At 35.3% G+C, this 23,260-nt stretch overlaps 2 protein-coding genes across 4 annotated transcripts; one reads left to right on the top strand and one right to left on the bottom strand.

Annotated features, from left to right (window-relative positions):
* The first annotated feature begins 3,316 nt into the window (after positions 1 to 3,316).
* On the top strand, positions 3,317 to 5,254 carry LOC116215202 (dormancy-associated protein homolog 3). 3 transcript variants are annotated; one of them, XM_031550818.1, is made up of 3 exons: positions 3,317 to 3,550; positions 3,964 to 4,122; positions 4,851 to 5,254. In XM_031550818.1, exons 1-3 carry the CDS (start codon positions 3,433 to 3,435, stop codon positions 4,952 to 4,954), a joined length of 381 nt encoding a protein of 126 aa, XP_031406678.1. In that variant the 5' UTR covers positions 3,317 to 3,432; the 3' UTR covers positions 4,955 to 5,254. The 3 variants fall into 3 exon arrangements, with proteins under 3 accessions (XP_031406678.1, XP_031406677.1, XP_031406679.1); XM_031550817.1 differs by having other exon boundaries at positions 4,848 to 5,254; XM_031550819.1 differs by having other exon boundaries at positions 3,318 to 3,550; positions 4,844 to 5,254.
* Positions 5,255 to 14,618: 9,364 nt separating this feature from the next.
* On the bottom strand, positions 14,619 to 15,470 carry LOC116213211 (MLP-like protein 43). Its single transcript, XM_031548070.1, has 2 exons — positions 15,164 to 15,470; positions 14,619 to 15,073 (listed from the first exon to the last, which is right to left on the bottom strand). The coding sequence occupies exons 1-2, from the start codon at positions 15,348 to 15,350 to the stop codon at positions 14,823 to 14,825; spliced, it is 438 nt and encodes a 145-aa protein (XP_031403930.1). The 5' UTR covers positions 15,351 to 15,470; the 3' UTR covers positions 14,619 to 14,822.
* Between the last annotated feature and the right edge of the window lie 7,790 nt (positions 15,471 to 23,260).

Genomic DNA, 23,260 nt, shown 5'->3' with positions numbered 1-23,260 from the left:
TGGTCGTTATCTATTTAAGTGTTTAATCTGTAACAATATCTGATAGAGAAAATAAGGGAGGCAGCACACGATGGAGAGAATCAAGGAAGCACCGCACATTCGCCGCCTCCTTTAAAGGAGCAAAGGATGAAAGGTGTCACGTTATTTAACTTCTCCACGTTCTACAACTCCAGAGTCTCAACTGATGGATCATGATGAAGTCATGAGAAGTAATGAGCAAGGCAAGCTCCAACTCTATAAATAGCAAATCTGTGAGTTCAGAAGGCGCGCGCTCACAAGCACAAACACTTAGACTTGAAACTCTGTCGAGATGTCCCGACAATCTTTCTTTTAGTCCTTAAAATCAGCTAGCTCTTTCATTTCATTGTACAGACAATCCTTTACGTTTCCATGCATTTCCTTCCGCTTGTACAGATCAATCTCTCTCTCTTTTCCTCGTTGTACAGACTCTTACTCGATCAATGCAATTTCGATTTCTTTAATCCTTCGAGTTCTAAGTCCTTTTTCATTGCAAGGCATCAAACCTATTTAGTTTGATTAGAGGTCAATCTTTTTAGGTGCGCCCGTTTATTTCCATTTGAGACTTACCATCTCTGGCACACCTGCAACACGTGACCACTCTAGTCACGGTTTTCCAGCCAAAAATTTCAAGAAATATTTTCAAGTTTTTGAAATTTTTCATCGAAAATGAAAAACTGTAAAATATATATTTACCTACCTAAACGAACCAAGATGTTCAAAGTTGTCATTACTCATTCCCTTCAAAAGTACTAAGAACTAAGATGTTCAAAGTCCAATTATCGTCAGAGGAATTATATGTACTCCTTTATTCTGTTTTCTTAACTTATGAGCAACCTCTTAGTTCCTTAGTGAGTTTATAAATTCCAAGAGTATTCCTTACGTTCAAGACGCCCAATTTTTAATGGATCAAAGTCGACAATGGTCCTTTCCATGTCGGGCACCTAGGACGATGGATCCACTTGATGAGCCACCCTCATCAAACCTCAACACTTTGGTCTGCTTACATATCCCGTGTACATGGAGGGAGAGGAACGCTGGGATCTTCTAGCATTTCTCGTATTCCTCGGAAATGTTCATACAGCATGTCCTCTTGCAATGCTGTTCGAGCTAAGGTGTCCTCTCCTCTCTTTCTAATCTTGCGATCAGGATCTATGGAGGCTTGCTTGTTTGTGCAGGAGCTTGCTGGTCTGGTATATTTTCTGTGTTGAACTGGGTTTTGATTGTTTGGACTTTGTAGTTTGTTGGTCCTTAGCCTATCGTAGAATTTAGATGCACAATTTATCCGAATGAAAATAGAAAATTCAATCGCAAATTTCCATTTGCTTGGCGTCAACACAACAAATTGCCGCACAATTATGTGCTTTAACACCTCGTCTCGAATCAATACTTCTATTATTTGAAAAGTTAATGAATTTAATCGAAATTAATATGATATTAATTTTTTTTCAATGTCAGCTTAAACTGATTACACGTGTTTCTAACAGTTAAATTCGGACTCCTACACTATAGATGATATAACTTTACTAGTAACTCAAGTTAAGAATTGCATCATAACTCGTGATTATCTATTATAATATTTATGAACTAGCTTATCTACTATTTTAAATCTATATATCTATATATATATATATATGTAAAATATAAAAGTGGGTAAAGAAGTGGATAATAGTCATATGCGGCCACATGAGCAGCTCCGTCAATTATGCTACTTCTATTATGCATCTAAGACTAATCATACATGTCCATCTATCTAAATATCTTTGACATGCTTTGGCACCCTACCCTATCTAGTATTCATTATTATATTCACATATATATATATTAAAAAAAATACTTGTCTTATTATTGTTATTTACGATAATTCATATAGAGGGGGCAATAATTGGGGTCTGCTCCAACAAAATAAAATACTTGCAAATATCCTGAATAGAGGCCTTAATCTGGCATGCTATTATTCGCATAAAATACATAATTAATTATCTAATGAATGATAGCCAAAGACCTGTCGATCTCATCGAGGCCTCTCCAGAACTTGGACTGAAAGTACGTCATACATATATATATATATATATGTGTATAATGTACACATACATGATTGGACAAGTATATTCTACCTTCTTTTTGCATATCGGTTAACTTCTCGAATTTTTTTGACGTAGTAGTAGTTCATCTGCGACTATTTTCTGATCCCGATTTCGGTCCTCAACTGATTATTTTTCGTTTACCTTGAGTAAATGCGAGGCAAAGATCACTTGGGAGCAGCTAATGAATAGCAGCATTCCACTTTATCAGCTATTTATTCATTGGCGGATGCAAGATGGGCTCCAAGATAGATGGGGACGCTAAGAAATAGAAATTCCAAGGTCCCTCCAATGCTAGGAAATAGAAATTGCAAAGATCCTCAACCACAAGTGTGTGTGCCTTTCTCAACAAATCCTAACCATAATTTTAAAATATCGAACACACTGGTAATAATTCCTTTTTCTTAAAGAAATATTAACAATTCTATACAACCCACATGAAATAGAAATTCTATCTCACAATATGCAAAGATGAAAAAATGGATTATGATATATCATTCGTGCGATTAATGATGTTCACAAATACTTTCATTTGTAATGATTGATATATTTTAATCATTCATGATAGAATACATTTTCTAGTAACTTTGACAGTGTAATAACCTTCCCATTGTCCTCGGTGACAGTGGGAAGGTTATTACATTTTCTAGTAACTTTGACAATGTGACATGGGATTTTATTTTCCGTTAAACGAAATTTGAGAAAGTAATTTAACTCAGGTAATTTGCTATGACACTCGGTTAACGTACAAAAAGAAAAAAAAAGGTTGAAATTAAGAATTATTTATTCCGCGAAAAACAGAAATCAAGAATTATTAAGACCAACGTTTCCGATTGTGACATTTCGTTGGCGGCTTCGTCTCAATAATTACTTGGTCAAATAAGTAAATAGGTTGGCATTTGGATAAACCTCTCCTAAATACGTACACGTCCAAAATAATAATAACTCATATCACATATTTATTTATTATATCAGCTTAAAAGAATTAAAGCCCGTGACGTGACGTGACTCCATCAGGCTGCTGTCTACCGCCACTTGTCCTCAATCTCTCGTGGATCTGCGAGCCGCCGGGCCCCACCCGTACATCAGTCTCGGCCCCACGATCCACTTGCATCCGAAGCAGGCCGTGATTCAGATCGACGGCCCAGATTGGTTCCTCCACTCCGGACTTGCCCGACGTTTAACGCCCAGCCGTCCTTAAATATCAGAGAGATCCCGTTATCAGGGCCAAATGTTTTGCTGATGCTCTCAGACTCAAGTCTCCTCACTGATAAGGAGCGAAGCTTCTCCCTTCCCCGCTATCGTCTCGCCGCCTTTGATAGACTCCGCCATGGGCCTTTTGGACCATCTCTGGGACGACACCGTTGCCGGCCCCCGGCCGGATAACGGTCTCGGCAAGCTCCGGAAGCACAGCACCTTCAGCTTCCGATCTGCAAACTCCGGCAAGGGTACGCAGCTTTATGCTATCTTACGCCGGTGGGAGCGGAAGCTCCGGATCTGATGCTTCTATGGAACGATTGAACCTCATAAACAACGAATTGAATCTATCATATCATTACCGATTCTGATCGGGGAAATGGACGAAACTGGTTTTAAGTTTTCTGAGAAATGCATCGCCATGTTAGATCAGATTCGATCTTACTCCGATGCACTGGATCAGAACGGAGTTGGTTTTGTTCATGAAGTTTCTGGTCATGCAAATTTCAGATCGGATCGCTGCGGCGTCCGACCAATTTGCATGCATAAAATTTGTTTTCCGGAGGAGTTCCGTTGAAATCTTGAGTTGCGATAAAACTATTTGAAGCTTCGGTGATGATCTCTTCACTGATTGCTTGGTCTTGTTTGTGGATTTTATCGACAGAGTCAGATGGAACTGGCACTGTTAGATCCTACGACGACTCATCGGAGGAAGCGACGAGGGTAACACGTAGCATCATGATCGTGAAACCGCCGGGATACAGTTCCACTTCTCCGCCGGTTTCACCCGCCGGATCCACTCCTCCGGTGTCTCCTTTTTCCGGTAATGATTCTCTACTCAACACCTGATGTTTAGTGATTCCCTTGCTCCTCCGTTCCTAAGATTGCGACCGATTGGGTTAACGATAGATAGGCGGTCTGGATCATCTAGAAGTATCGTCAGTGGATAAAGCAGGGGCCTTTTTGTCTTTGTAACTGTACCTGCTTTTGGAGTGGATAGTGATGATGAAAATCATTGCGGGTTGTCTGCTGATCCCTATGTAGAATGACTTTTCTGCCCCTGCTGGCTGCTTGTTGGGTTGGTCCCATCTTATTGGAAAAAAACAAGATATTGATTCTTTACCTTAATGGCTTCGTATGGGGTTGACGGTTCTTGGCACGTAAACTGTCTAACAGGAAGTCTGTAGAGTAGAAGACTATAGATTTTCCTTGTTGATCATTTGAATGCTCGATTGATGAATTGGGATTTAGGAGAACGTGCAAGACATGAAATTGAAATAATACGATCATATTTGCTACGTGAGGATGAAAAAAAAAATACGTGGAATAGGATCGCCATACAAAATGACCTGGCATTCGGTTCCATCCCTTTCCTTTCTGTTCACCTGTATAGACATTAATCGACCGTAGGAACCAACTTGTTCATGTTATCTAATCCTCTTGGCCTCGTGTGATTTGTCGAATCTGAATCGTGTGATGAGATACGCGTGTTTTGTTTTTCTGTGCTAACGAAAACTACACCTTTTTGATCCGGTGATGCATAGGAAGCAGAGAGCCATTCCGATTTCGAAGAAGATCTTCGTCAGATGCGTATGAGAAGGAAAGCCAAGTTGGACCAAAAAGCTCCCCTTCTCCTTAGGACGAGTGACATCTGAGCGAAAAACGAGCTCCTCTGTTACTGAAGTGGCAGCCTAGAAAATCTCCGGCAAGCTAGAAAGCTTACTACTTACGCAGAGTACGCCTACCGATGTGTACGGGTGTTGGCTATAGCCTCGGTTGGGATTTGGGATGCTGTGAGCTGTTGATTTGGGTTGTAGTCATTTTGTGTACGGGTTGTTCGCACTTCGCAGTGACGTCTGTTTGCTCCTTGTGTATATAGTGCCTACGTCTTGTCCCTCTTGTATGCGTTTTTATCCCGCAATAAAGATTTACATCGACGTGTTTGTATTAACTAACCAATTTCCTCAATCGTGCTTGAATCTTTAGAAATGATTGACCTCGATACACTGCCAGTCGAGTTCTGTGCACCTCCCGGCCATTTGAAATCAACATTGAAGGATCATATGCTTCATGAGATCTCGTTCGACTCAATTAATTAAACCTGATTATTAGTCGGCACAAAATTAGTTTTTCAATCCACGTCATGTGGCATGAATTTAGCGGGTCAACATATTCGGGGTCACTAGTGTAAATAAGAGAGATGAGGGACTTGTTTCCAGTAGTCAATAAGCTCGTGACCTGAATACCTCGTGTCGTCTAGCGTAGGAGGATGATACGTTGCGTTTTGAACATGGACAGAATGATAGGCTTGGCCGAACCATCTACGAGGGAGAGATGACCGAATGACACATTTGGCTGAATTATACTGAGTTGGATAAGAACAGTTTGGCGATAATTCCGCGTGGGTAAAGACGAGAAGATGGCACCTCATAGATAAGACCATGTGAAAAATATGCATGGAAGACACGACCGAAATAGCTATTAACGGATTTACTTGAAGTAGGGAGCACGCAAATACTTTCCTTACTCACCAAGGAAATTTGTTTCAACCACTTTACCCATGATTTCCGCCTCGAAAAGAAACCAACATAACAACTAGGGGAGCTTGAAGGCCTATAAATACCTGCTGATCTCCTGGGACCGGGACACAACTCAATATATAACTATCAACATATTGTAGGTTAGCTTAGCTCGAGAGAATCTTCTCTCTTATCACAGTAATTTAGATAACCGAATTTATAGCGGCAGGGCTTATCGTCAACGATTCGGGTTGAAAGTCTGTGGCAGTAAGAGTATTCCTCAACGATACAGTCACGACTCCATCAGTCCTTGTTCAGGAACTTGGATGAGCTTGAGCCAAGGTTTTCAGAGCCTAAACTATTTTTGTTGATGGAAAGCAGAGTAGGTCATCCTCTGTAATTTTATTTCGAGTTTGTTGTCTTTTAATATTTCAATTGCAATTACCCATATTGTTATTGAAAATCGCAATTCATTCTCATTTAATTGCTTTGCGATTGCCTGTTTCTCTCTATTTTCACGGAGTCCTTGTCTGTGTCACGAATCCATATGGTTTGGACCGGAAAGAAGTTTTCAAAACAACTGAAAATTGAAAACTACCTTATTTAGTCTCTCAAAATATGTAAATAGTTTTTTTGGCGACCACAGTGGGAGGTAGATCTTGAAGTTTTTAGAGAGATGCCAATTAGAAAGCATAATCGTAGCTCAGGCGTGCAAGAAGATGATCACATAGATCAGAGAATCAATGTCTTTGTTGATCTTGATAGTGAAAAAGAACATGAGAATCACCCTGTAATTTCTCAGTCAAAACTCCTCGGGGAGTCATTCCCCAGGTTGAGGTTGAAACTTTAGCTCGTCACCAAGCAGAGCAGTCTAGCGATAACCGGCGGACTGAATTAGTAGTTCCTCATAATGAAATATGAAATACGAGATTTATTAGAAAATATAAATCTATGTTTGATTAAACTTATCAAAGTATCTTACAAGAGAAGAGTACTTCTCGAGATGAGACACAAAATGTGTTGAGGCACGTTGATTCAATGATCACATCCCAAATTGGTGGGATCATATCGGATTTGAATAAAATGCTAGCTGATTTAATTAGAGAAATTGCATGGCAAGGCTCTAGACAACCCACTGTTGGGCAAAATTCAATAGCTAGGGGGGAAAGAACCTATGTTCAATCCCGAGCCTCCTAGAGTTTCATATCCCTTCCTAGGGTAGGAAATTCTAGTAACTATGGCCCTAGAGCCAATAATTGTCGAGTTCACTCTTAGACTCTGGCCAGAGGGTTCATTAAGGAACACTGGCAGTAGAGGGAGCAATTGGCCGAATCATTCTGCCTCCTCCTATTTCGGTGGTATAGACCCCGAATTCAGGCCATTTTGGTCGACCTATCCTCATAATGCTGGATCCAGCAGAACAGTTTATCCTCAGGATGTTAGGACTACCTATGGTGATTTCAAACCTATCGACTATAGGGTAGGCAATAGGAATAGACTTGGCACAATACCAAAAGAGAGAATGCCAAATATTAGGGCTGATGCTGGAAATGAAATGCCTAGAGCAGAACAGACTACCATTACTATGGATGGGAGAGCCAGCGCGATAACTCCTAATTCAGTGTATGTCTAATTGCCTAATCCACCCCATCCTGAGTGGGTAGATGATAAACCTTTTCCTCCTAGGTATAAAATCCCTAACTTCTCTAGATTTTCTAGAAAGGATAACGTCATGGCTGTTGAACACCTGGCTAGTTTCACTTGCCAGTGTAAGGAGGCTTCGAATAATGAGGCTCTAAATTTAAGAATGTTCCCAATGTCCTTGATTGGAGCAGCTTTTACTGGTATTTGTATCTTCCTAAAATGTCTATTCATACATGGGAAGATATGAAAACAAAGTTTGCTTTACACTTCTCCAAATCTGATTTGGGAGTAACTGTAGGAGACTTGGCCCATATTAGACAAAATAAGGGGGGAGACTGTTGATGATTATATTAAGAGATTTAATAAAGCCAAAATCAAATGTCGGGCTATGCTTTCTAAAACACACTATGCTGCTATGGCCAATCAAGGCATGCATATGCACCTTAGAGGCAAGTTCATTGGCTTTAAATTTGCAGATCTATATGAGTTAGCCACTAAAGCTTCACAATATGAATATTTGCTAAAAGAAAAGAAACTGCCAAAAGGAATGTTCATGTCTTTTATCAGGACTACTACATTTATTATGACTTTGATAATGAAGAGTATGAAGTTGATATGACTGAATTTGTTAAAGGAGATTCCATTGTTTTTGAGGCCTTGACTCATAGGGATGTTAAAGTCCAAAAATCAGTTGAGGACAAGGCTGAAAGAAAATATTCATTTTATATTATCAAAATTGATCAGATCTTCAATTGGCTTAAGACTAATGGTAAGATTACGGTCAAAGGCAAACAAAAAGTTCTTAATGATCAGGACCTGAAGGGTAGTGATTATTGCAAATGGCACGATTTTTTTATCCATTCTACTGTCAAGTGTGCCATATTTAGAAATTTGATTCAAGACAAAATTGAGTCCAAAGAGCTCAAATTCCATAAAAAGAAATCCGATATGATTGTTGATAAAGATTCGTTTCCGGTCAGTCAAGAATTCAATCTGATTGAAATAATTGGTTCCAACTCAGTTTGATTAGAATGATGTTGATGCTTGGTAGGTGGACAAAAACAAGTTTGCCCGTGCTAACAAGCTGTTTGATTATATGGTGGCTACTGGACAGCTCCAGTTTCCTGTCATGGTAGGTATTCCCGCGGAACAACGCGACAGATGACACCATAATGAGAGTCATACCACATATAAATGCATGGTCTTTCGAAGCGTTATCCGTGATCCGATAAAAAAATAGGGAGTAGACTGTTGCTCTGGGTCTGTTGGAGACATTAATGGAGACATTATCAACTACAACTCCTAATTACTGGTAGTAGCTCATGAATAAAGAGTATACCGTGCAGATGCTGGTAGATTGAGTGAAAACAACCATGAACTACTTGTGTAACCCCTGCATCAGAAGGATGGTGATTGGTGACTTTTGTGGCCAAGGCCGGTTTGAAGATTGAAAGGCCCCTCAGGGGACCAATTGCAGTACCAAGGTCTGCGTCCCTTATGATGCCCATGGAAGTAGGAAAAGTTCAGCCTAATGCATATGTCAAACATGTTGCTAAAGGCAGAGTGCTGACCAAGGACTCTAGTTCCTCATACAATAATCAGGCAATGAAATTCACTCCTGTAGTCGAGAAGAAGACTGTGAATCCTATTATGCATAGGAGCAAAAAGAAAAAGGTGCAAACCTAAGTTTTCCATGTTACTACTGAAAATGGCCGCCTCAAAGCTAAGATTGAGTCTCCTAACACAACAAAAGTGGATGGCAAAAAAGATATGGAGATTGAAGTACCTGCCATGGAAACCAAAAGCAAGAATGGAAGGACACATAAGCCTTTGGAAAGAGAGGAAGATGAGATCATGCCAGCTGACCTCAGGCAGGAGGTTCCTCGCTAGTGGAATGCAAAATGGTGTCCATGATGCTAGATAATTTCCAAGCAGAATACCAAGAAGGCTCGAAGGATGATATGGAAGACAACACACCCGCCAACAAGGATGGACTTAGGCGAAATTGATGGGATGATTGAAGAAGGATTGAAATCGGTCAGGATTCTGATGAACTTTTCTATTTATGTTTTCCTAGACCGTGAATAATGGTGTTTCTAGTCACCACCAAGCACTGTTTATTACTAGAAAATAGGTAAATTCACTATGAATAAGACCTTGGTAGATAATGGGGCTACTGTGAGTTTAATGCCTTAAAATACTCAAACGATTGGGTTTGAAAGATTCTAATCTAAAGCCTATGGATGTGATGATATGTGGGTTTACTGGATCAGTCCTCGAGACAAAAAGGTATGATTAAGATCCCTGTGATTGCGAGGACATACACTAGACCTACTACCTTCTTTGTGGTAGATACTCTATCAACCTACAAAATATTGTTGGGAAGAGAATGGTTGCATGCTACTTCTTGTATTCTATCTTCTTTACATCAAGTGCTTTATCTCTAGAATGGACATGGCTATGAAGCTGTTTATGCTAATCCAAGTCCTTTTGTTTATGACACTTGTGTGACTAAAACAAGTGATAATGATGATGTTTGGGGACACGAGTCAATTTCCAACGAAGACTTTAGTGAATTTGGTGCCATGAACTTTTCTTTGGAAGATGACATGACCTAGAAGCTAGTTGAGGAAGCTCAAAATATGTTATCACCCCTCGACTTTGGGAAGAACGATCCTCAATGAATCCAGTCAGCCCACGGCAAACCTCTGATCTTGTCACCCGGTCCGTGACAAGACCATTTAAGAGAGCTTTAGGACAGCTTTATCTCTTGAAATTTCCAGCTTATTGCGATTTCCATTCGGGGTACATGTCTTGTATCATGTACAAACCTATGTATTTCATCCGTTGTTTATACATTAATAAAATGAATATTTGCATTAAAGGTAAGCTACACAAGTTTACTACTAGTTTACCTACTTCGCATCCACTCATGTTGGATCTTGTGGAGACTGATTCACTTCCAAAATTTGAGTTCGACTTTCTATCGCAAAAGAAAGAACATATTGATAAATACACGAATTCAGACTTGTTGGACCATTGGGAGTTGCACCAATTAGGTTAGAAGTCAAAGCAAGTCAATGAGTCAACTAAATACTCCACTTTCTCTAACGTTGATGAGTTATAAGAAATTGAGCTCGGAAGTCCTAGTGAAGGTATAATAATCGTGATTAGTAAAAACCTAGATAATGAGCGCAAACAATTGCTTGTTGAACTCCTAGGGAAGTACAAAGATTGTTTTGCATGGAATTATAATGAGATGCTTGGATTGGACCGAAGTCTAGTAGAACATCGTTTGCTTTTAATTCCCGGTTGTAAGGCAGTCAAACAACTAGCTCATAATACACAGGATGCTTTGATAACTCCAATCAAAGAGGAAACTGTCAAGCTAATCAAATCAGGATATATATGAATCGCGAGATATATCAAATGGATCTCAAGTATAGTCCTAGTTAAAAAGAAGAATGACAAAATCAGAATCTGCATTGACTTTAGAGATCTGAATAAAGCCACTCCCAAAGATGAATATTGTATGCCTATTACAGACGTGTTGATTAACTCGGTAGTAGGTCATGAGATCATGTCTTTTATGGATGCGTATTCCATATATAATCAAATTTATATTAACGAAAATGACGTTCATAAAACCGATTTTCGTTGCCCTGACAACATAGGAATATATGAGTGGGTGGTAATGCCCTTTAGTTTGAAAAATGAGAGAGCCACCTATCAGAGAGCTATGAATGTCATTTTTCATGACCTCATTAAAAATACTTTGAAAGTGCACATTGATGACATCATTGTCAAATCCAAAGAGAAGCATGGGCATTTGGCCGAACTGGAGCAAGCATTCATTAGAATGTGAACTCATAAGTTTAAGTTAAACCCCTCAAATGTGCTTTTGGCATTGAGGCCGGAAAATTCTAGGATTTATCATTCGCAAATGAGGAATTGAGATTGATCATAATAAGTCCAAAGCTATTTTAAAAGCTGAACCATCTCAATCAAAAGTAGAATTACAGAGGTTCCTTGGGTCAGTAAATTATTGTAAAAGGTTCATTTTCAACTTAACTGCCAAGGCACAACTTTTCTCACCTTTGTTAAAGGCAAAACACAAGGATGAATTCGTATGGGCCGAAGAACACCAAAAGACTTTTGATGAAATCAAAAGATATTTAAGTTCACCATCAGTGTTAATTGCTCCAAAACTCGAGAAACCATTGAAACTCTATGTGTCGGTCGTTCAAAAGCCCATAAGGGCTATGCTAGCACAAGATGATGATAAAAGAAAAGAACATGTTGTCTTTTACCATGAGGAGCAAAGGTATCTTTTTGCGAAACAATTATGTTTAGCATTATATTTTACGGTTAATAAATTAAGGCAGTATGCCTTAGCGTATGATATTAAAGTGATAACTGTGCATGATGTCCTTAAATGCTTATTTAATATTCTTTTGACACAAGGAAGATTCAGAGAGTGGAGGCTTTATTTGTTTCAATTTCATATTGAGGTGGTAAAACAAACAGCTATAAAAGGATAGATAGTGGCAAATTTGATAAGCTATTCTTGTAAAGAAGTTGCCTATATTGGGTTTGTGCCATGGAACTATGGTTTGATGGTGCCAAGAATAACAAAGAAATAGGAAGAGGTGTAGTAATCAGATCACCGATTGAGATCATTACCCAAATATCATGTTCTATTCCAGAAGAATGTACTCATAACAAGGCAGAATATGAAGCCCTTATCTTGGGATTGGATATATGCTATAATTGGGTGTTAGAACCGTGGAAATTAGAGGAGATTCTCAACTCATGATAAATCAGATTGTTAGGATTTACAAGCGCTAGAATCAAGTGCTTACAAAATGTTTAGAAAACGTCAAAAAGAGGCTTAGGAGCTTTGATGATGTGATATTAAGTCACATTCAGAGGGCTGCTAACGAGCAAGCCAATTGTTTGGCTCAGATGGCATCGGGAATGAAAGTTTCCATTGATCACATAGCTCAACATGCCATTATTGAGTCTGGTGAGCTCATTCTGAGTATGAAGCAGGATGAGGAACACGAGGTGTGTGTTTTAGAGATTAGAAAAGGTGATTGGAGAAAACCCATCATCGACCAATTGCAAAATGAAACATCTACCAAATAGGCCATTCAAACCAAAAGCTATATTTTGGTAGGGGATGAGCTATATAAGAAGATGGTATATGATATGCTTCTAAGATGTCATGACAAAAGTTCATGAAGGTTTTGGCGTCGAAATTTGAACTCTCCTGACACACATGTATCGATGAAAGTATATTCATGTGCCGACTCACCTACTTATGTGTGGGCAAAACACCCCATATCCCAACGCACGTGTGTTGGCCGTGGATATGCACTTGTTTCGACTCAATTTTGTTGAGTCGGCAATGGTATGAACTTGTGTTGACTCATTTTTTTGTGTCGGCAAAAGGATCCCTAGCACGACGCAGTGTAAGTGAGTTGGCATAGACTCACTCTTTCCCAACGCACATTGATTACGTCGGCAAATGTCATTTTGCATGAACTTTTCCTGACACATGCCAGATGAGTCGGCATGAAAAGAGTCGAGAAAAACCATTTTTCTTGTAGTGCATGAACTTTCTTTTCTTTCGAAATCCATAATCTTTTTCCGTTTGTTTTTGCTCACATGGCAAAATTATTAAATAACATCTCACTAAAAAATCCAAAAATACAAAATAAAAAGCATCAAAATTTAAAAATAAGAAAGATTCTTAAAAAGGATAAAAGTTAAAAAATTATAGAAAAATTTAGTAAAATTTTAGAAAAGTTCAAGAAAAAACAAAATAAAATTCAAGAAAAAATTTATTTGTGAATTATTTTATTTGCATATCTGAAATTTTTATTTTTCTTTAATTTCCTAAAATTGTATATTATTCTTTAATTATGTGAATTCTCGTCAAATTTTCTGTTTTTTTTAGTGCCTTGTTAGCAAACCATTTGCCATGTCAACAAAAGTGACATATGATATATTTGGAAAGATATAAAATTTCATGTTTTTCTATTGTAAAAAAGTTCATGCTAACCAACATAAGTTGGTTCAAGTGGTTCAGCACTTGTTCCGCTTGAGCAAATCCTTGGGTTCGTGTCCTTATAAATACATAAAATTCACGCTAGAAGAGCTTTACTCTTTAGTGTGTGCCGACCTGATTCGGCTGGATTAATCGGAGCCCAATTGGACACTTGGATACTAGGATTCACATAGAAAAAAAATTTCATGCTAGAGTTGAAAAGACAGATGAAGTTCATGATTTTTGACAAAGTTAACCTTCTTAATCAAGATCCAAGATCTTGTAGGTAAAAAACATAGTCGCATGATCGAACAAAAAAATTTTCAACTTGAACTGGAAGATGTGTACTACCTAAAATAATATGTGAAATGAGAAGGTATTGCGTGTAACGGGTATATCACGTGACATGTGTCAGACACATAAATAATTGTATTTTTGTCAATTATAGTTTCTTTTTATTTTATTTTATGATATTTCTAAAAATCAATAAGTGTTCATGAACCCTTATTGATTTGTAATATGCCTCGTGATATACTCATGGCATACAAGAATTCTCCCTCTGAAACATGCTTTGGGCGTATCTAGACCATTTTTACCAATTAAATTCTACTTTTAGTTTTCTAAGCAGTCATATACTGTGGAAATCTCGAATAAATATGTTAAATGTTCTATGGAAGGAAAAAAAAAGTTTCTTCTCAATTTGTTTGCGCATAGTTCTTTGTCCAACGAATTGTGTATGCTTCTCTTGATCATGATATCAAAATAGGACTATCAGCACCATCTTAATCATGAATAAACACCGTCGAAGCGTCAACAAGTAGATCGTCATCACCATCACGTATCGCTTGTCTTGCTATTCAATTTTGTAGGTCTAGTTCGAGCTGAACCTTCAAAAAGCCACAAAGTAAAAAAATCTGGCATATTGTTGATTTTGAACTATTGTACAATGAAAATTACACATTCAATCCCCATATATGATTTTCTTTTGATTAACAATGACTTTTAAATGAGAAAAAAGATTTAGTGCACTGACACATTTCCTCGTTTAAGAACATAAATGTTTCAGTAGGATCATTAGTTCGTGCCTCTTTATTTAGCTATCCATTTTTTAATATTAAACTCGTAGACCTCTATTATAATCGAAAAAAAAGAACATTTCAATGGCACGGAAATGAAGTCCACAACTAGTCAACAACACGTTAAGCTTTCTCTGCACGTGACTATGTTTGAATAGATGGAAGCAAAACATGTGATTTGGCTTCTCTTTATTATAATAATACTGCACGATTTTACATGCATCATATTATTTCAAGCCAGGCTGATGCTGGCATCGAGTTGCTTGAGTACCATCGAACACGCTTCGATGTAGCTATCCGGATTTGGAGAAGCCTCCCCTGCCTTCTCAAACTCAATAATGATCTTAATGGACCCGAATTGGAATTCAAGTTTAAAGTGGATACTCTTGTACTGCTTCAGGAGATCCCCCTCCATCGGGATGAACTTAATCGACTTGCTCAACTCATCCACTTCAAGCTTCATCTTTGCCGTCATTGGACTCCCTAGGTGACCAAACATAAGACAGTCGGATCAAAGAAATCAATTATCACTTGAGTTACTCGTTAAGTGACTTGCTTGACTCAACTACTTACCGATGAAGTACTCGCAACAGATCACGGCCCCATCCCGGACCTCAGTTCCCTCTACGAACTTGAAGCTTTTGACCAGCTGTGGGAAGAGCAGTGGCAGCTGAGGTAACTTCTCCTTGAAGAACCCGTAAAATGCATCTGCAGGGGACTTGATCTCTACTTGCGCTGAGATCATGGCCATCTGAGCCATTCTGAAACACGTCTACGAATGGAAAGCAAGTGCAACTAAATGATAACTTACAGTTGATTTAGATGACTCCTATGACGAGTGAACTGCCATGATATATATATATATATATATATATATATATACGGGGAGGATAACCAGCAAAGCAAGCGTTGTAGCTGTACGTAAGTCGGTTTCGGAATATTATCAAGAGCAAGTGGATCCTGTGACCACTTAATAATGCATACTAGAAACAAAAGGATCAAACTCTCTGTAAACCAGAGATAAAGTACAAGAGGTAATATTCCTCCTTATCAAAATTTTCAGAAAGCAGATTAAGAATTAATATGTGCTTCCCTGATAATATTCCTCTTTAAAAATTTCTAGGTGATCCCATCCCTCTGTAACTTGTCAATGTATCATTTAAATTGCAATCAACATATGAACTTGCCTCGAGGACGAATTTTTGGTGTAGTAACATAAGACGTTGACTCATAATAAAAAAGTTGTAGCTTCGATTCACCAGAGGAGCTTGTGCGCCCTTCTATTATTGTGCTCAGGTCATGGATCTCTTTTATTTTTTTAAAAAAAATATGAACTGGTCTTTATCAGGTGACTAATAGCCATGATCTTTGTTTGTAAGGAACTCGAGTCTGCCCAAATTAGATCTTTCCACGTGGAACCCAGCCTGATAAAAATCGGGATGGGATCAACCGGTATAAATTAAAATCCGTTTGAATGCCGGACGCAGTTATCAGCCAAATATTATTGTGAATTTCTTTATCAAATTTATTAGTTTCTAGCTTTTAGTCTGGTTGAATTTGGTTATTAAATTTAGGGTTAATCACGTAAAAATACACGACCTTTACACTTTTTCCTAAATATAGCACGAACTTTGGAAAATAGCATAGAAATGCACGGCATTTGCACTTTTCCCTAAATATAGCACGACCTTTGAAAAATAATACAGAACGGCACGACCTTCAAATTTAGTTGCAATTTTAGCACGATGTCAATTATTCTGTGAAATGTAACGGTACTAGCCAACATGGAGCTAACGATCGCCGTTACCATTTGACAAAATAATTAATGTTGTATTAAATGCGTAACTAATCTGAAGGTCGTGCATTTCTATTTTTCAAAGGTTGTTATATTTAAGAAAATATGCAAAGGTCGTGTATCTCTATACTATTTTTCAAATGTCGTGCTATATTTAAGAAGGAATGCAAATGTTGCACCTTTCTGTGATATTTTCTAAAAGTCGTGCTATATTTAGGAAAAAGTGTAAATATTGTGCTTTTCTAAGTGATTAACCTTAAATTTATTAGTTCTTCATATTTTAATAGGAATGAATTTTCAATACTTATGTACTCTGAAACAAGATCTACAATGGGAAAGCATGTTCAGGCTAATTTAGACGATCACGTTCTGCCTGTCAAACAAAACGGTACTTCAGTTCTTTATGTCCTGTAAGAGGTAAACAAATACTGTTAACCTATATATTGTTTACTGTTAATCTATATAATATATATATATATATATATGAAAGTAAAGTATGAGGTGGACCTCGCTAGATGGTCTCAGAACACTCCGTTTTCGAATGAAATAATATCTTAAAATTTTAAATTATCTTTGATTATAAAATTAGTAACAAAATCTTATGAAATAATATTCCATTTAAAAAAATAAATAGTACCATAAAATCTTATGGATACTACGAAGATTTCTAGTTGAAGGCAATATGAATTTGCTAAATAGACATTTTAGGTTTTCTAAATTTTAAAATTTTTGGAATTATTTTTAATAAAAATATTTTTAAAAGATATTTCATTATAAAATCTGATTTCTTGATTTCTTTAATTTTCATAATTTATATATTATTTAATAATCTTGAAATTTTTAATATGAAAGTTAATATTTCATCCCAAATATTTAGAATGGAATTTTTCTTTATTTTTTGAGTTTTTTAAAATTTGAAATTATGCACAATCATAAAATTAGCAACAAAATCTTATGAAATAATATTTAATTTAATAAAACCGAAAATACTATAAAATCTTTTGGATAATACGGTGATCTATGTTGAATGCAATATGTATTTTCTAAATGGAACATTCTAAGTTTTTTAAAAATTTTTAATTTTCGGAATTTTTTTAGTAACAAAATATGTTTTAAAAGATATCTCAACATAATGTATTTGAAATAAATGAGAATATTTTATTATATGTATAGATATTATTTAATAATCTCAAATTTTTTAAAATAAAAATTAATATTTCATAAATAAATATTAATATCAAAATAAGTATATGTTAGTATATATTCATGCATAATATAAAATATGTTCATATATGGTTATGTGGACAACCTTTAGTGTATATATAGTAAGAAAAAGAATATATGAATTATATATTTTTGCAGATATCTATTTCTAAAAATAGATTAGAAAATATTTATAGATAAATAAGTTATATTTTTCAAAAAATAAATCAGATTTTTCACTAAAACAATCAGATTATATTTTATTTATATTTTGTATGATAGTTATAAATATGAATTATCACACACATAAATAGAAGCACATTCAACTTTTGAAGAATAAGTTTATAACTAGACGCGATCTTTTAAAACTATGTCTCTCTCAATGGAAATGAATTGATTGAATTTATACTTTGATTTTTCTCTCATTTTTATCAAAATTTGTTGTTCTTTTATTTTTCTCTAATATTTTGCTTTTTTCATATTCTTTTTCAAGATTGGTCATATGAGTTTCATATCTCGAAAGGTATACACTAACTCTTAGAAAGTAAATTCTTCTGTCACTAAACTCGAATGTTATTTGTTTATTTTATTATTTTTATTTTACTTTTGATTCTCCAAGCAATTTTTCTTTTTAGTTTTTAATTATAATTTTTTTTTTTCGAATTAGTGAAACTATCATGTGCAACGCCCGGGTTTCACGACTAGTATATATGAAAACAAAACTCCAGCTGAATTCTCACGCCACGACATCATTAAAAATGAGAAACGGAACTCTCTCACGTTATCACGTCATCGATTTACATTAAGAAATTTATTATATTCTTATAAAGGAAGGAAGTATTCTCACACATATCGTTTCAAATTTGATTAATTAATTATGTGATGATAGAATATATAATTTATATGTATATAGCTCAACAAAATATATACAAGGTAAGAAAATATGAAGTAGAATACATACATTGTATATTCATCGGCCAATATATGGGTTATTTACAATGTAATATAGTCTAATACGGACATCACAATAATTTACGATATAAATTATATAGTCTATATTTATTATTGAAGTATTTTAAATATTATATTTCCTTTTATTAAATTTAGACATCTCTCTTTAATTGACTATAAATATGTGTTTTATACTACTCGACTTTTTCGACAAGTAACAAACGGTAGTTCCTCGAATGAAGGTTGTTTTCCCTCTTTTTTTCTCCGTACTTTTTTTTTATGAATTGTCACATGTAGATTTTCTCCTCTATGATTGAAGCTGCCCAAGTTCTAATCCAGATTCAAGTGGTAAGGGATTCGATGGACCCTATAGATTCAATAAACGGTATGTTCTCGAATGAATGTCGTTTCTCCAATTTTTTTGATGAATTGTTACATGCGGATTTTCTCCACTATATTTGACAAGAATAAATGGTAAGTTCTCAAATGAAGGTCATTTCTCCTATTTTATTTTTGATGAATTTTCACATGTGAATTTTCTCCACTGTGTTCGAAGCTCTCCAAGTCACGCTTCAAATTTAAGTGGTGAGGAATTCGATGGACCCTATAGATGCTACCTTACAATGAGATGACATCTTATCTACATATGAATAATTTATACAAGAGACGATCCATTTTTTTTATATATATATTTCTTAAGAATTTTGGTCAATAACATTAATTTTCATTAGGATTTTTGTTACGATATTAATAACTATATCACATGGAGAAAATATTGTATGAACAGTTATATATTAATTATTTTTTTATTTTGTCCAAAATAATTATTTTTATAGAATTATTGCATTTTTATTTATTAAGAATCCAAACATTTCTTATTTTAATATTTAATTGTTTCGCAAATAATTTTCTGACAACAATGAGACACTACATAAATATATTGAAATATTGATGTTTGATATTTTGAATTGATGATTATTTTATCTCATTGGATATTGCATAGTTTTGAAAAATTTTATTTTGCGCTAGATATCATATCCAAGAAATCAAGATTTTGTACGTATGAAGTTAAAAATATATATCCATTAAATATTGAATACAAGTAGATATTATTTCTTATGATTTTATTTTATAATCTATAATAATCATATATATATATATATATATAACCAACTGCAAGATATAAAATATTAATGATTAGGTCTTATTTTCCTAAGCTAATTTCTAAAATTTTGTTTATTCTTTTTTTCAATTCAAATATATATTTTTCAATTGTTCTGCTTTTCTAGAATAATATTTTTGATTATGTGATTCCAACCTGAACCATACAAGGTCATGGAGGGGTAATCAGCCTATATTAAACTTATTTGTTATCACTTTGGCGAAAGAAAAGTAATATTCTTCAACACAAACTAAATTGGGACAATGTAATATTATTACTATCAAATTAATATTATAACATAATCTTTTTAATATAGAAAATTAAAAACATTTCCTATGTAACACGCGATTTTCATCTAGTGATACTATAAAAGTGAAGAATTTGTCTTCTCAATTCGGTAGCCCAGAATGCTTTTGCCGAACGAATTATATGTAGGAGGCGTTGTACCGTGAAATTCCAAACAAATCAACACCATCTTAATAACGAACGCACTTATCAAAAAAAAAAAACTAATAACGAACATACATTGTCGAAAACCTCAAATGAATAGGTTGTGGTTGCTGACGCTTGCTTTGCAATCCGACTTTATAGATTCTGGTTGATCCGACTTTGCTTTGCTATCCGACTTTGTCTCTCCTTATTTGGGTTGGAATCCTATCCAACTCTTTTGGCTTCTATTGAATCGAGAAATATGTTTGGTTGTCCATCTTTTTGATTTGACATAATATTAATATATGTAAGGCATCCTTTGGATAATTCAAATCGAAACAAATGGATGTCCAACTTGTGCCTATATGACATGACCAATCAATAGAAATACTCCAATATTCCACCTTTGTCTTATATTCCATACGTCACACTAGATAGATATCATCGAGCTGATGCCAAACCTTTCCCAGAGGTACACAAATAAAGGATCATCCCTACGATATGTCAGCATAGAAAAGTTACGATTTCTCCAACTTTTCGAGTAGGCTCCATTGTCTAGTATTTTCATGCTACTGTATTCTCCCAGGATTACCTTTGATTATTTAGTAATAATAAGAATTTCAGATGAGGGATTTGTCAAGATTACAGGCTTATGGAGTGAGTTGATGGTCAGTTCGGGATCTAAGTCCCGCATCCTGTAAGATAATAATTCACACCAAGATCCTCTTCAGAACAGGAACAGGAAACATTTGTTGAAATTTCACCTATCCATATGTACTGTTTTAGCAGTTATGACGTCGCCGGAATCCATATCCGGTCATCTACATGTAGCACCGGCTAAAACTCCTAATGTAATTTCTTAATTAGCAGGATTATAGTAACTACTAATTAAGTGATCCCATTCAACACTGGGCCCACTGACCTAAGTGATCTCTGAAAAATTCCTTGCGGTCGAATGTCGGCTCCACCCTGTCCAAACATTAAAACGGCTATTTCAAACGTGACATTGAGTCACCGTAACACATTTAGTATTTTCATTTTAAACGTTTAATACTTTAATTCAAGTGTTTAGTACTTTTAGTAATCGTGATTAGTGCAAGTGTTTTTTACTTCTACTTCTAATATAAGTGTAGCAATGCGGTTGAAGTGTTTAGTATTTTATATAATCCATTACAAATAGTAAAAGTACCTTACACTTGAATCGAAGTATTAAACGTTAAAGTACCAAGTGTGTCACCTTAATTCGATATCATGTTAACATTTCCCAAAACTAATTAATTCCTTAATTAATTTATCTCGACAAGGAAGATTTAGGAAAGTGAGATGACACTCGATTTTGAATCAGAGTCGAGATTCCTAATTTAATTCTCATCATTGAGACTCCTCTCCCTTTTATTTCTAGTTTTCTTATTTTCTACTAGGTCCATTAACTTTTTTTTTATAATCGAAAAAATAATAACATACTTTTTTTTTTCCTAAGGTAGGAATTTTAACACTTTTACTTGATTGCTCCCCCATGTCAAGATTCATGGCCAACTACATATATGGCTACTCGGATAGTATGCTTTTGATCAATTTGCTATGACCGGTCACAGAATCCAAACCGGACATACTTTTTGTTTTTTATTTTTTTCTTTTTTATGTTCACCATCTGATATCCGGAAAGACCAATACACTTCAACTAATCCAGGATTAAGCCCGCTCATGCTACATACAGGGGCATTCTCTTCTTTTACTACAAGTGACTGATTGCTTACTGATCAGTTATTACCACTTTCAATGGATGCCTTGCGATGCTCAATGCCCCTGCTAACTGTTTCATAGAATCTTATATAATTAAAAAAATCCAAGCGCAATTGGTCATCCACGAGGTCCAGTGAGATCTCAGATCTGATAAATGGATCACTAATTAAGTTTGCCTACAACTCAAGAAACTGCCCATTCATTTGTGTGCCCGCCGTGCGTGAAGCCTCCATTAAAAACCATGTCTCTCTCTAGATGGAAATGAGTTGATTGAATTTATATTTTGAATTTCTCTAATTTTTATCAAAAAATTTCATTGTTTTATTTTTCTCTAATATTTTACTCTTTTTATATTCTTTTTCAAGATTGGTGATATGAGTTTCATCTCTCAAAAGGTATTGCTATCCCTATACACAAGCTCTCATAAAGTAAATTTTTCTACCACTAAATGCAAGGGTTGTTTATTTATTATATTATTTTTGTTTCACTTTTAATTCTCCATGCAATCTTTCTTTTTAATTTATAATTATATTTTTTTCAAATTGGTGAAACTATCTCGTGCAATGCACGGGTTTTACGGCTAGTATATATGAAAACAAAGCCCAAGCTAAACTCTTACTCCGACACATCATCAAAAGTAAGAAACGAAACTCATTCACATTGTCAAGTCATTGATTTACATTAATGAAATTATTATATTCTTTTAAAGGAAGGAAATATTCTCATACAAATTATTTTAAATTTGATTAATTGATTATGTAATAATAGAATTTATAATTTATATGTATATAGCTCAACAAGATATGTACAAGGTAAGAAAATATGCAATCGTTGTACATTCATCGACCAATATATAGGTTATTTACAATGGAATATAGTCTAATAAGGGCATCACAATAATTTACGATATAAATTATATAGTCTATATTTATTATTGCAGTATTTTAAATATTATATTTCCTTTTATTAAATTTAGACATCTCTCTTTAATTGACTATAAATATGTGTTTTATACTACTTGACTTCTTCGATAAGTAACAAACTGTAGTTTCTCGAATGAATGTTATTTCCCCTCTGTTTTTTTTTCTCTCCACACTTTTTTTATGAATTGTCACATGTAGATTTTTCTCCTCTATGATTGAAGCTCCCGAAGTCCCAATCCAGATTCAAGTGGTAAGGGATTCGATGGACCAGATAGCTTCAATAAATGGTAGGTTCTATGATGAATGTCGTTTCTCCTTTTTTTGTAATAAATTGTTACGTGCGAATTTTCTCCACTATGTTTGACAAGAATAAATGGTAGGTTCTTGAACAAAGGTCGTTTCTCCTTTTCTATTTTTGATTAATTTTCACATGTGAATTTTCTGTACTGTGTTCGAAGCTCCCC

This window comes from Punica granatum, chromosome 7 (assembly GCF_007655135.1).
Source record: "Punica granatum isolate Tunisia-2019 chromosome 7, ASM765513v2, whole genome shotgun sequence".
Lineage (NCBI taxonomy): Eukaryota > Viridiplantae > Streptophyta > Magnoliopsida > Myrtales > Lythraceae > Punica > Punica granatum.
Note: the sequence above shows the minus strand (reverse complement) of the source record. Positions and strands in the feature narration are given on the sequence as shown.